The sequence below is a fragment of the Mauremys mutica genome, chromosome 9 (genome assembly GCF_020497125.1).
Source record: "Mauremys mutica isolate MM-2020 ecotype Southern chromosome 9, ASM2049712v1, whole genome shotgun sequence".
Taxonomy (NCBI): Eukaryota; Metazoa; Chordata; order Testudines; family Geoemydidae; genus Mauremys; species Mauremys mutica.
This window is the reverse complement of record NC_059080.1, coordinates 90460902-90475843: the sequence shown is the minus strand read 5'-3', so window position 1 is coordinate 90475843 and position 14942 is coordinate 90460902. Positions and strand designations below refer to the sequence as shown.

General features: G+C 38.9%; 1 protein-coding gene across 8 annotated transcripts in view; it reads right to left on the bottom strand.

Moving 5' to 3' along the window:
* The window catches only part of FNDC3B (fibronectin type III domain containing 3B), a 364378-nt gene that overhangs the window by 61259 nt on the left and 288177 nt on the right, over positions 1–14942 (bottom strand). For all 8 annotated transcript variants that reach the window (XM_045030459.1, XM_045030460.1, XM_045030461.1 and 5 more), the window contains 5 exons: positions 13684–13789; positions 11271–11443; positions 9737–9850; positions 7975–8124; positions 3106–3386 (listed from right to left, as the gene is read on the bottom strand). In XM_045030459.1, coding sequence (XP_044886394.1) covers positions 3106–3386; positions 7975–8124; positions 9737–9850; positions 11271–11443; positions 13684–13789 — 824 coding nt within the window. The remainder of the gene's footprint in view (positions 1–3105; positions 3387–7974; positions 8125–9736; positions 9851–11270; positions 11444–13683; positions 13790–14942) is intronic.

Genomic DNA, 14942 nt, shown 5'->3' with positions numbered 1-14942 from the left:
GCCACCGAAACCACAGAGTTTTGACTAGTTTTGTTGACTTTATCAAATCCCTTGACAACCCTGGTGTGAGTTTAATCTCCGAGGTCTTGCTTAATGTTTGGGTTTGGAAAGAAACCTAATGCCAGGTAGCTTTCACTTGCTTTCATTGCACAAATTTCACACAGCTTTACTATAGCCCTATATATCATAAAATAATAATACTTCCAATTCAGAGCAGCTCAAAGGGATTTGCAAATGGCAATTATGAAACCTAACAACCTTCTTATACATAGGTAATATTATGATTGGTGCCCTAAAAATATCATAGATAGACTGGATATACACAGATGACAAAAACAAAGAAGGAAGGGGTTAACAAAAATCTACTAACAATTATTTTAAAAGTTTCTTTCTTCAGAGCTATTTTTTATTAGCACAATACTACAAACTCTGGTCAGTGTTGTATGAGCTGCTTCTGCAACTTCGCTTTAGCCCTTTGCTTTCCAAGACAGCTGAGGTATGCTATTTTCTGAAAAGTACAAGATGCCCTGCCGTGTATTTTTGCTTCCTGACTCAGCAGTAACTTCTTGTTGTTCTCATCATACCATTTTTAGAAGCATGGTCCCACAGCAATCATTGTGACCAGTTAAATAGTTAATGTTTATGGTTTCACTTTTTCATTCAGATCAGAGACAATCAGACTCCCAGGCTAAAAATCACATAATTTAATATGGCGCCTTATGAAAAGTAAAGAAGTAAACTAAGATTCAGGGCATAAATCATAGTATGACCTCAATATAATACTCCTGCTCAGAGGGAGCCAGAACAAGAGTTTCAGAAAAAGAACTCCTGTATGATTAGTGAAGAGGAACCTAAAACTTATCTCATCTTTTAGTTCTGATCTCCTTTTCCAGGCTTTGGAGATCAGGACACCTACCTAACAGCAGCTACAGAAGAACAAAACATGAGCTAAAAAAAGAATCAGAATTTTTAGATGCCCCGTTTTCTGTGACCCAGTTACTAATATTAATGAAAAGTGCTGGCTGATTATATCGAGTCACTTGGTGCTGATCAAAGCCTTTTATTTTGTTTTAGTTGCTCCTGCATCTGATCTCACATATAATAAGGAGAAAACAAGATGTTCCAGACCAACTAAGGGCATCACTTAAAAAAATTAAGTAGCAGCTCACAAGACAAACACAGGTTATATGTGATAATACTTAGTCCTGCCTTGAGTGCAGGGGACTGGACTAAAAGACTTCTTGAGGTCCCTTCCAGTCCTATGATTCTATGAAGAGGAGAAAGAGCTAAATTTGATTTTTTTCTATTGATGGCTCCTCTTTTAAAATTTCTAAAGTGAATGTAGTGCTCAGACAACAGAAGCCTCCTCACACTATCCTGCTTCTTCTAGGGACCACTGGTAGGGGGAGAGTAGTTCTGTCTCATACCTAGTCAATCCTTTGAGACTGCCAAGGTGGTCATAGTTCTGATGAAGAATTTTGTTGGGGTGACATTTGTCTAGCTGGATCTGGACTAAAACTTCCAGCTCATTTGATATAAGCCACTGACAGGTCTTTAAATACTAATAATGTTTGGTCATTATCAGTGTTGGCTGCATTTGAACTAGTGACCTGAAAGCGAAAGGCTCCATTTCCCAGTAGCAATCCCTGAGCCATATAGTTGCAGTTTATATTAATGTTTTACATTTCCACAGCCTGGTAGAAAGCTAGACGCCACTATACCATTCTCAGTGCTATTTGTTAAAATTTGAAAAAGAGTGGCGCATTCTAGCTAGGCTACCCAATGCTTGCATGATTATTCATGAAAAATGACTGAATCTGTACTGTACAATTTCTTCAACTGTACAATCAGAGTTTTCTGTATTACATATCTATTGGAATAACTGTTTTTTTTTAAAAAAGAGCTTCCTTGACAATTCCACTGTGTATTACTATTCATCTGCTTGTCACTGTTTAAGATAATTTAAATTCTAGCAGCAATTAGAAAGACATCATGAAAAGCATGAAAATCAGATTAGTTCAAATAATGAATACACATTTGGAGAAGCCATTTTAGAATAAAATTTAGAATTTGAGTTAAGCCAATCACTTTTAATCCCAAATTTCATCCTCGTTAGTTATTTTTTTCATATTAAAGAAAAGGCAAATATATCTACTCAAAAGAACATACATTAAATCACCATTTTAAACAGTACGCAACTTATTCACCATACAAGAAAATTACTATAGTTAATACCTATAGCCACTTAACAGAATATTATCGATTAGAATCTGAAAAATGATACATTGCAATGAACCCAGCACTATGCTCGTTAGAAGCGTTTATCATTTCTGGAATGTACATTTGTCAACTTGCTCTTGGGACAGTCTCTTTAGAGGACTGAGCTTTCCCCTAACTGGTCTCCCCTCTACTCATTTCAAATTAGCCCAGTCCATCAATTTAGACTCCTTTTAGATGATCAGCCCTTAAACTCCAGGGCTTGTAGTCCTCCTTTGTCTTCCTGTCAGTTTCTTAAAGGCAGGCTGCCACAGGTCACTTGCCCCTCCACTAGCCCAGACCATTCTGCCTCCCCATCTTTCTGTTTTTCCTTTATTGCTACACGTTTTCCTTATTGGTCCCAGCTGAGGGTGGATGCCTCCATGACTGGACGTTCTGGCAGCTGTGCTGGAGGCTGGTGAGCCTGGTTGCCTGTAAGCAAGGAAGACCCTCCTCTCCCTGTGTTCAGTATGGGGTTTGTAAACCTCATTAGATTATTATGAATGTTATCTGTCTTGGTCTTGCTATTTGCTAAGATTAACTAATACGGTTTCCAAACACAAGACAAAAACAAGGACAAAGCACATAATGAAAATAAAGAAGATAAATGGGGGTGGGAAATGGAGACAAAAGAAGAAAGAAAAAGGAGAACAAAGAGAACATGTCTTCAAACCTGAACTACTCCAATTCACTCCATAAAGACATCATTACACTTTCGCTAGATGTTTAAGGATAATTACTTTTTTCTTTGTTATATTCTATAAAGATTTCCCATATCTAGTTAATCTGTGTGATATCAACATAAGTTTTCATTACTGTACTGAGAAATGGCAGGATGATGACACTCACCGGTATGAGGTTTCTGGAAGCAGATCATCAATAACATAACTTGTAATGTTACTAACTGGAATGCTAATGTCACCAAGGTCGATGTTGTAAGAAGTAATCTCAGACCCATTATTGCACGGTTCTTCCCAGTTTAAAACAAGGCACACAGAGGGTGATATTTGATAGGCATCCATATGCTCATCCTCCAATACAGAGAGGGTACAGACTGCATCAGGTATTGATGCTGGAGTCCTGCAGGTTACTAGATCGCTGTAGGGTCCAGCTCCTGCCTGATTTATAGCCTGTGGAACAAAATAATGTTTTTAGAGCAACACACATTTCATTTCACAAGGCAAATAAACTTAGACCAATGTACCTTGCAGGGTGGAAAAGTTAGATACCTATCACCTTAAAAATTCATCACTTAATAATTTATGCCATTTATCTACATGAGAACAATTAATATCTTTATTACTCAGAGGTGTCACTCATATAGTCTGAAGTGTCTTTAAAGAATATATAAAATTTCTCTGCATAACCATTTTAATCAAATTTTACAGTAACCAATTTATCAGCAGGAAACTTTTTGTGAGAGAAAATGTCACACATGTATCATGTTGTCAGTGATGACCGTTCTTGTCTAACCAATAGGCTACTCTTGTCTTTTAGAAGCACAGAATCATAGAAATGAAGGGACCTCGAGAGGTCATCAAGTCAAGCCCTTTGCAATGATGGAGGACCAAGTAAACCTAGACCATCCCTGACAGGTATCTGTCTACCCTGTTCTTAAAAACTGCCAATAGGCTGGTGTTAGACTTGCTGTGGCCTAGGGCCAAAGCCCAAGCCTGAGGACTTCAGCTATTGGTGGCATGGGCTCAGGTTACAGGCCCCCTGCCTAGGGTGACCAGATGTCCCAATTTTATAGCGACAGTCCCAATGTTGGGGTCTTTTTCTTATATAGGCTCCTATGACCCCCCACCCCCACCCCATCCCGATTTTCCACACTTGCTGTCTGGTCACCCTACCCCCACTGAGGTGGTAGGGCTTGGGCTTTCGCTCTGGCCCCCCTACCCATGGCGGTCTCAGGCTTCAGTCCCCGCTCCTGGGCTCATGTAGTAATTTTTGTTGTCAGAAAGGGGTCGCGGTGCAATGAAGTTTGAGAACCCGATTATCCTGTGGGTGCTTACTAACTGATTATTTAATATTTTGTTCCAGTATTTTTAAGATATCAAAGTTAAAGTTGACTGATCTACAATTGCCCAGGTACTCTTTGTTTCCCTTTTTAAAGAGAGGTACTATATTTGCGCCATTATATTCACCTGTCCTCCATGATCTTTTGAAGATAACTGTTAATGGTTCCGAGATTGCTTCAGCTAGTTCCTGAAGTGCCTTAGAATGAATTTCAAACTCTGCCGACTTAAATACACCTAACTTATCTAAATATTCTTTAGCCCATTCTTTCCTTATTTCAGCTTGTGTTCCTTCCCCCTTTTTGTTAATATTAATTGTGTTGAATTGTAACCATTAACCTTTTTTAAGATCAGCCCTTCTAAGCCCTTTGCTATCAAAATCCCTGTTACTTTATGGTTACACCTGCAAGGTCAGATGTTCTGCTTACTCAGGTAGATCTCCCTTTGACTTCAGTGTGCATTTGACCTGCTTAAGAGCTGCTACAGTGGGTCCTAATTTAGAAAGTTAATTTGCAAATTTCATACTAAAATAATTTTCATGGAAATAAAACATTACCTTAGCATGGTCTATGCTTTCTTCTAAGATCACACATATAAACAATAACTAAAGCACACACACAGCTGTTCATTTTTTCCATGAGAAAATAGAGCAACTGTTATATCTAACTCCTTGGCCAAATTCAGTGACACCAGTGGAAATCTGAAGTTTCAAAATCTGGCCCAATGTTTCTACCTTTAAAGTACCATCCATTAATCATCCGCCTTTGCTATTTCAACATTTCCATTTGTATACTGTATCACTTATACGGTTACAAAATATTCTAGTAAAATTGATAAAAACAGATTAATAAAACTGTGGTATTTCAGTACTATGGTAATGAATTAGCTAGGGTTCATATGTATTATTGCGCTCTATGGAATTGGAATCAGAACTGTTACGTGTTACAGTGCAAAGAATCCAGACAGGGAATTTGTGATAGCATAGGTTATGAAAGGAGTTCTTCTACCAAAAATCTGTGCAAAGGCATAGCCTTTGAACAGGTGGCTTTGAGTCTCCATGACAACTCTCACCAAACACCTTATTTTGTCCATGGTACAGTGGGGCAAGCAAACCCCACCTTCCCCAACAGAAGAGTAAAGAGCTGCAGAGTTGGGCTTTGCAGCGTCTTAAATAGGAGTAACATGGGCAAAGGACAAACAGAAATGTGTTTTCCCCCCTACATTTTGCTGTATCTGAATAATGTTGTTTACTATGCATGGGATAAATAGAAAACTTCATTCTGTTTTTCTATTAGATGTTTTGTTCAGCTGGTGTATTGAAGGAGGAGATGATTAAGCTGCATTTGTTAGCCTTTAAAAGCCCTTAAAAACAAATCCTGCTCCAGGGACATCTTTTATCTAGTGAAGCGCTCCTATAGCTGCTAAAGCGAGCCTCATTTTGTGGTCTGTCAATGATATTATGTGTCTCGCCTGTAAACCAATGTTTGGCAATCTGTATCTTGCTCCAAGCAATTTGTTTTAGTGGTGCTTATAACTGTTTTATTGGACAACCTCATCAAAGTAATTGATGGGTATTTAATTCTCGTTTGCTTACCAGATGTTTCCTCCTCCTTCCCCCGCTCCTGCTCCCCCAGTAAATGACACAATGTTTCCCTGGGTGGAGGGCATGAGTGTTTTGGGGAATTTTCACTAATACTACTATTTTTTTTTTTAAATTTAAACAAAAGACAAACTAGCCTCCCTCCAGTCATTTATACCTGATTCTCTCCATTATTAGATTAGTATGGATTGAGATAATGATGTGTGTTTGTTAGAAGAAGGAGTAACACGGGTTAGACAAAACTCTTTATATATTAGAGTGAAAAATTAAGTTTTCCTGTTAATGTCTCTAATAGTCACACAGGAAAGAATGGTTTGTATTTTTGCCCTTTATACTTTTATTATTTTAAAACACATACCCAAAGCAAGTCTCCATTAATTATTAACACTTCTCATTTGCCCGTATCTCATAATTCTACTCTCAACCCTGTTACTGTTTAATGCTCTAATGCATTTTGAAATACACTTTGTAAGACAGATACTACACTCTACACAAAGTAAGGGCCAGCTCGGCAGGCTGAGGCCCCCTCAAATTCAATTGCATGGATTACTGGTGGGCTTTAATAATAAAATGTATCTATGTTACTATATATTTTTCTTATCTTCTGACTATGGATTAAACTGTGCTTGAGGTGTTAAAATCTGTGTTAGACATTAGTGTAGTGGAACATTTCGCTGGTGGATAATTTAAAATAAATGTACACTCCCCAACGAAAAATACTATACAGTTGGCGGTTTCCATTTTTTAACACTAAAAAAATCTTAGCGTTCCCCATTCACCACGAAACTGGTATCACAGTGTCCTCCCAGCTCAGTGAGGTCTAAATGCTAATTTAGAAGACAGAAAACAAAAAGCTTTCCTTCTCGGGCATATAGGATGTGTTTTCTGGCTTGCAGTTCCACTCCTCTCACATAGGCTCTTTCAAATAGTTTCCCAAACTAATGACCATACAAAGTGTAGGTCCTGTGAAAATGAAGTCAGAAGAATACAACAGACCATGAGTGAGGATGGGCTGTGGGGCGCTATTTGAGGCTCTTTGGCTTTGAATCAGCTGCTGAAGAACTAGAGAGAATCTTACGGGACACTTGACTTGAAAGAGTTCAAAGAGAAAAGAAAAGAAATGCTTGACTGAGGGCTTGTGGCCTTCGATCAAAGAAATGAACCCTGGGTGGTCCAAGCTAAAAGATTTTCCAGGGAAACAGTTTCCCACCCTTTGCCAGCTGGGTTGGTATATGAATTCTTGGTTGGATTTACTGCTGGTGTCCTGCCTTTGCACATAAATAAACCTTGTGGAGGAGTCTCCAGTGCTGTGAAGGCTTGTGTACAGAATTTGCCTCACTCTTTTTTGCTAAATCTCTTCTATTTTTTTCAGGGGACTTGACAGGAGAAGAATCCAGTTTCATCACAGGATTTAGATTTTAATTTGGTTGCTTTTTATTTGAAAATAATGGGAGATGCGTAAATATCAAAGAGAAGAAGATCTTTACAGAGACTCACTAGACAAGGTTCAATCATATAAATTCAAGAGATGAGGTGGTGAAGATGATGAGTAAATTATATTGCCAGCTGCAACCTCCCATGTGCATAGGAATCTTATCAGCAACTCAGATGGTTTGCTTAACTTAATAAATGAAACAGATGTTGGAGATTACAGTTCAAGATATGGGAATCTTTAACATCCATTTGGGAGGTAATGTCATTTACATACCATTTCCAAGCTTGAGCCAACTCAAAATTTGGGATTTTTTTTTTTTAAGTTTAAAACATGATATTTCTATTTTAGTGCAAGAGCGTCACTATCTGGGATGGCTGTTTGTCAACAGTATTATTCATTGAAATTAAAGCATGTGATGAACAGGAGCAATTTTCCAAGTCTGAAAGTTCTATTAATTCCCTTTGTTCATCAATTTGAGTTGTTCAGAATCTAAATCGTTTGATTATGCCGTAGTGCTACACAATTTAGGAGAAAGGTATATTTCTTCTGACTTACAAAGTACCTCATTTCAAAGCAGTTAATGGTGACAATAAAAAATCCACTGGAAGTAAATTGTGTTTACATCTTTGATTGTGATCTATACAAAATATAATAAGCTTCTGTACCTGTAATCTACAGCAATAATGTGCTGCTGCTGACAATTCACTAATTTCAAAACAGGTATCTGTGCCATTATACATGAGTTCCAGAGATTCCTCATCTTCTCCCCACTCTAATCTGTATTCAGAGATGTCAGCACCAGAGCATTCAGGACTCTGCAAAACAAATCTTTGTATTTAGTAGTTCAGTTGAAAGATGGAGGCCTATCTCATCACATTTGACTGGTTAAGGAGAAGAATGCATAAAAATGAGTTTATAATGAGAATCTATGATCACTGCAAATGGACACATTCTGAATTAGTGCCCTAGAATAGGTTACCAAAATGAGGCCAGCTTAGCAGAACTGTGCCAACTCTATCTGCTTGAAAGAAACTAAGGTCTGGTAGACACTGGGAATTTACATCAGCACAGCTACTCAGAGGCGTGAGACGTAACTAAGCCTTTTCACCCCGGTGTAGACAGCGGTAGGTTGATGGAAGAATTTTTCCAACAGCCTAGCTACTGCCTCTTGGGGAGATGGATTACCTACACTGACGGGAGAACATCTCCTGTCGGTGTTGGCAATGTCTAGACTACACTGAAGTGCTATAGTGGTGCAGCTGCAGCTGTGCCCTTGTAGCGTTTTAAGTGTAGACAAGTCCTAATTCACAGAAGTGAGGACATTTACACAGCAGGAACTGTAGGATTTAATTTCCATCAGGACTTTCCCAATAAAAACTTCTCCCCACTCGGCTGACTGGGTAGCAGCATAGCCTTGAACCAAACAGAAAAGTCTGCTTCTAGACCAGGATTAGTGGTCTTAATGAACCTGGGGGAGAGTCATGGCTAAATTATGTACTCAAGTCATTAAGAAATGAACAATTATATTTCCCAGAAAATCATACGAACCAGAAACTACTGTTTCCAGTATGGAGAGAGGCTTGCAGCACTAGGTGCCCAGTGAAAGCCAGCCATCAAGCTGATGGGCAAGGTACAGGACAGTAGAGTTAGAGAAGCCAACACAGCTAAGGATGAAGGTGAAGTTTAAGCGGTGTGGCCCTCAATGCGACACACACTTCGGTATCACAATATTAAAGACATTTTGCCTTTCATGCGTCCAAGTGAGCAGCAGGATCTCTTCCTTGGGGACCCTCAGGACAACCTGATAACGCACTAGAATCTATATATGTCAGAAAGAGTTCCCAGTTACCGGGGGGAGCAAGGGGGTAAGGAGGAGGAGGGGCTGGGAAATGAACTCAGAACTCCTGAGTCCCAAACTAGTGCCTTATTCACAAGACTATCTTTCATCTCTTGTCCTAATGGTTGAATGTGGTTTTGATATGAAACCAGGTGACATCTGGACTATTTTGGGAGAGTTGCTTTGACATAGCAAATCTCTGAGAGTTTGTTTGATATCAAGGACTCTAGCCTCACATAAAAATGTAGCTGAATAGTTGACTTCATCATTCCAGTTCAGAAGCCAGTCAGTGTATTGGATTCAACATGCTAAAATCCTGGAGAGATTATTCTTTACGGACCTATGACCTATATTGAGATGAAGTGATAGGAGATCCCCTTGTCTCCATTCTCAAGCCCCTAATAAACCTGGATGACTCAAGATCAACTCTAAAAAAGAAAAGCAGGGAAGATTATTGTCTGTATGTACAAGAGTATTTTTGAGTGGACTGAGACTGTGAACTGCTCTTGAATTGGCTTTCAAGTACTGATGATCACATTAGTTTGGACAAGCAAGATGGAAATCACACATACAAAGAGTGTTTGTCTTACCTCCCAGCTTACAAGTACACATGTGTCAGACACAAATGAAAGGAAAGGTGCTTGGCACTGGCCGGGTGGTCCTGCTGCTGTGGTGACTTCTGTAGCTTCAGAATATGGCCCATACTAGAAGGGGTGGAAAAAAATATTACACACACACGTGCAATGGGTTTTAATAGGCTGTACATAGAAATATTCTTAATGTAACAAATTTTCTTGAAGACAGATTAGGCCTCTAATGTAGCCCTTACCAATGTACAGCTTATCTTGGCATGCTTCACTTCACCTCACTGGTGTGTTTAGAAGTAGCCTTGCTTAATGAGAATACATGCTTTGCCTAAAACACCATCAGTCCAAAGCTAGTTCACGGGAAATGGCTCTCTCTTAGCTTTTATGTCAGTCAGAGCAGTTAGCAAATTAGACTTTGATATATACACACAATTAATTAATACATATGAAAGAAACTGATATCTTATCAATTTGCAGGTACTGTTTATTTTTCGAATACCTAAACTAATTTTGGTAGTTCCCCCCCACGATCTGCATTATTTAAAAGCTCTACGTTAGTAAGAGCTGAGTAACTGTCAGCAGGGACCCTGCTGTTGAAGCATACAAATCTTTAGAAACCTAATAGATTTCTTGTGAGCAGTCTGATAGCAGAGTAAGCAATGCATTAGACTACTTGGTCCCACTGAGGATACATTTTCAAAATGCTGGGAACGATGCTCAGACAAAAGAAGACAGGGCCTAATCCAACACTGAAGTCAACTGGAATTCTTCTGTTGATTTCAGTGGACACAGGATCAGGCTTTTAATTCCTAATGGGATTTGGTAAGTAGGTTTTACGAGGAATCTGAAAAAATATACGTGCCCTATGTTAAATTAAAGCCCATTAAAAACTATTAATGAACAAAACAAGTTTTCCCTACTTGTCCAAAGACCTATTTGAAATTACTCAATTATAGGGTTACCAGCTAGCAACTGTGAAAAAACGGGACAAGGGGTAGGGGGTAATAGGCACCTACATAAGAAAAAGTCCCCAAAAACGGGACTGTCCCTTTAAAAATGGGACATCTGGTCACCCTACTCAAGTATCATTTGCCTCTATGAAGGTAAATATCTTTTTTGCTGTTGTTAAAGATGTGTGGGCCAATATATCTCTAACACACTTTAAATGGTAGACCAGTTTAGCTGAACCTATGTTTAAACAGAAATGCCATTCTCAACTTTGCTTTAAAGGGCCACTCTGGATGGGGCCCGCTGAGTCTCAATGCACTGTCTTCTCCCTGAGTTTCTCCAACTCTTTCATTTTATTCTCCACTTTTCTCCTTTCCCAGATACCTCCTTTTCTCTCAACTTTTTTCCTTTTCCACATTCTCCTTTCCCTTTCATCTTTCTGCTCACCAGCTATAGCTGAACTAGTGTATGCACTGCCAGGATAACTGCTCTCCCATATACATGTTAAGAAATGTTTTGAAAAAAAACCCTCTTCTGGCATCCTTCTTCGGACACTGCTGCTCATGCTGCGCAGAACATTAAACCTTACCCCTCCGTCATTCAAAGCTCTCACTCTGAACCGATATGTTGTTCCAGGAAGAAGGTTGCTGACCGTGCACTCTAGATCAGGGCCATGATACACCTCAGAAATAACCTCTTCTGGTTCTGTCATTTCCACACTGTACTCTGAGACTTGACAACCACTTTCTGACATAGGAACATCTAGAAAGAATCAGTATAATTTATTTATTGTTGATATAAAGTCACAGGTGTACATGATGATCATACATTGATTCACTTTGTACCACAAATACGTACCACCTCTAATGATTTTGCCTCTTTGATAAGTGTTCCACATCCAGACATATGTAAGTGGGATCACTCACATGCATCAAGTTATTCATGTCTAACTATTTATAGGATCAGACCCGCAGCTAGCAATTGATATGGGTCCCATGTTGTAAAGCTCTGCTACTCTGCTATTCTAATACTACAAGTAGGCCCATTTATGTCAATGGACTCTACTGGTAGCAAGCACAAGCCCCATGGCATCCTACTGCACACTGGGGGCTGATATCTGCTCTTCCTTTAACTGCAAAGCCATAAAACATAAAAACATAAGACTGGTCATACTGGATCAGATCAAAGGTCCATCTAGCCCAGTATCCTGTCTTCTGACAGTGCCCAATGCCAGGTGCTTCAAAGGAAATGAACAGAACAAGTAATCATCATGTAATCCAGCCCCTGTCGCCCATTCCCAGCTTCTGGAAAACAATGCAACAGTAACTGTACCCTCCTTCAATACAAGGTATAATTACACTAATATTGCTAAATGAAAACATAAGCATATGGTTACTTTAAAAAGTTAAAATAAGGCAATGTATCATAAAAAGCTCAGTGGGGCTAATTTTGCTGTCAATACACACAGTTTTGTGCAGTCCAATAATGGAATGGACTCATTAGCTTTTAAATAATTATAATAAATAGCTCTTACATAATGCTTTTCATCCATAGATCTCAAAACACTTTACTAAAGGTAAGTCAGTATCATTATCCCCATTTTACAGATGGGGAGGAAGGCTCAGTCCTGCATTCTCTGAGCAATTCAAAAGCCTCGGCGGAATCAACAGGGATTTGTGGTGTGCAAGGATCACTTGGACAGTCCATAAGCTTCATTATTTTAACAGCTCACCGATATCGTGGGCTTTATTTTGGCTATTCATCTCCTTAGAATGGCTCTTCAGAAAATACACTATTATCTGCCACTCCAGCTATCCGGTGCTGAGCTCTGCAAAGTGGTGCTCAGCCACAAAGTACTGTTTGCTACAAACTAACATGAGACCTGGAACACCAGTACAACTTAGACTTCATGCTGGACCTGAGATACATTTGTCAAATGGAAATGGTGTTGAGACAGACTGAGTGTAATAGTGTTTCAGGCCTGGTCTACACTGGGGGGTGAGGAGGCGTGGGGTGTGTCGATCTAAGCTACGCAACTTTAGCTATGTGAATAACGTAGCTGAAGTTGACATACTTAGATCTACTTACCGTGGTGTCTTCACTGCGGTAGGTCGACTACTGATGCTCCCCCGTTGACTCTGCCTATGCTTCTCGCTCCATTGGAGTCAACGGGAGAGCGCTCGGCAGTCGATTTTTCACGTCTTCACTAGACCTGATAAATCGACCCCTGCTGGATCGATCGCTCCAGAGGTAAGTGTAGACATGTCTTTAGACACTTCTAACATATAATTTAACAGCAGGCTGTGACCATCTAAAAATGCCACAATTATTATTTCATTCTCACTGAACAAACAAGGAGCTGCTTTTTATAGAACTATGCTGGTGACGTCAACTTAGTATATCAGTTTTATTGCACCTTTGCCTTAATAAAAACTTTAAAATAAAAATTCACCTAATATCTTCAATGTGTTCTGGCTCAGTATAAATTATTGTGTGAAATTCTGAGTGAAACGTTAGAACATTGTGGCTAGGAGCACAATGAAATAAAATGGATCTCAAGTGATGTGATATTTTTGTAATGAAAGGCCAATGGTCAGAAACTTTGTTACAGGCCCTGATCTTATAGTACTCACATAGGCATAACTCCCCATTGACTTCAGTGGGAACAGACTGCAGTATCAGACCCAAAGGAAAAAATAAATTCCAAGAGCCTGATACAAAGCACACTGAACTCAATGAAAAGTCTCTCACTGACTTAACTGGACTTTTAATCATGACCTAAAATGTATTGTTTCATCTACTGAAATTTGACACAAACCAAGTAATAAAAATCAGAATGCAAAATCTTCTATGTATTTTAAATTTATAGCAACGTACTTAGTCTTTAGATCTTGAAAGTAAATTTATTCTTTAAATGGTGGCTGAAGTTTTGGTCCAGATACATAGTTTCAAACCAGGTTTCTGCCTGAAAACTAGAATGGCTGCAAGTACTGATCACTTACCCCACTGTAGCTGAACTTCTTTGTGTTTTGGTTTTCCCAACATTCTTGGTGGCCGACAGTGACCCGGTGCAACACTAAGCGTACGGACGGGTAAACTTTCAGAACACTGGAAAAGAATATGACCTTAGATTAGTAATTCTGCTGAAAACACATCTATGAACTGGGGACAATGATGTGAGTTATGATCTTCACAACAAAGGAATTTCTAAAAAAAAATACTATTTTGCCAGACAAAAAAGAAACAGTAAGAAAAATGTAGAATCAGAGACTATCAAGCGGTTAGTTGATATTTCACTAATATGAGTGCTGACACATTTTTATTAGCATCATTTATATACTGTTTTCACTAGTATTCATGAATATTTTAGTAAAGGATTTTTTACTTTTTTACTGTATTTCCCATGACTCTCAAGAATACTGAGTACAAATAAGCTCTGAAGAATACTGGGTACTAAAAGGCACTTTAATACAGCAGAGAAAGGCATAAGAACCACCAATAATTGGAAGCTGAAGTTAGACAAATTCAAATGAGAAATCAGGCTTTTTTTTTTTTTAACTGATGGTGATTAATCATTGCAACAAACTACCAAGTGAAGAGGTGCATTTTCCCTCTCTTGATGTCTTCAAATCAAGACTGGATGTCTTTCTGAAAGATATGCTTTAGCCTAACACAACGTATGCTTTAGTCAAGCATAACCCAGGGTAATTGTGTGAACAATTAATGGCCTGTGATAAACAGAAGGTCAGATTAGATGATCTAATAGACCCTTCTGGCCTTAAACTTAAAATATGATTTTTTCATGGTAGGACAATGTCAGTAACAGCCGCAAGAACTTCTTTTTTATAACATTCAGTTAAAAAATGCTATTTTCCTTTTCCCCCTATACTTCCTATGGTTGAACCCTGAAAAAGCACTTCTTCTTAGGTACACTATGCACCCCGATGGTGTCCCCAAACCTTAGGGTAATACTTTAAAAAGTTCCAGTGGGAGCCTAAGTTCGAGTGGGAGCCTATAGCACAACACCTAATAAGGTTTGGATCCTTCATATGCATCCTTGAGGAGAAGAGTCACTTGCATCCGCTAGTTTGTGCAGCCCTCTACTGTAGTAACAATAGTACCTCGAGCTTACAAATACTTAACCAGATGCTTAACTTTATGCAAGTGAATAGACCCACTGAAGTCAAAGGGAGTTTTCAGTAGGTAAAGTCTGCAGGATCAGGATCTTAGTTAGTGTTATTATGTAGAGAAATGAACATAG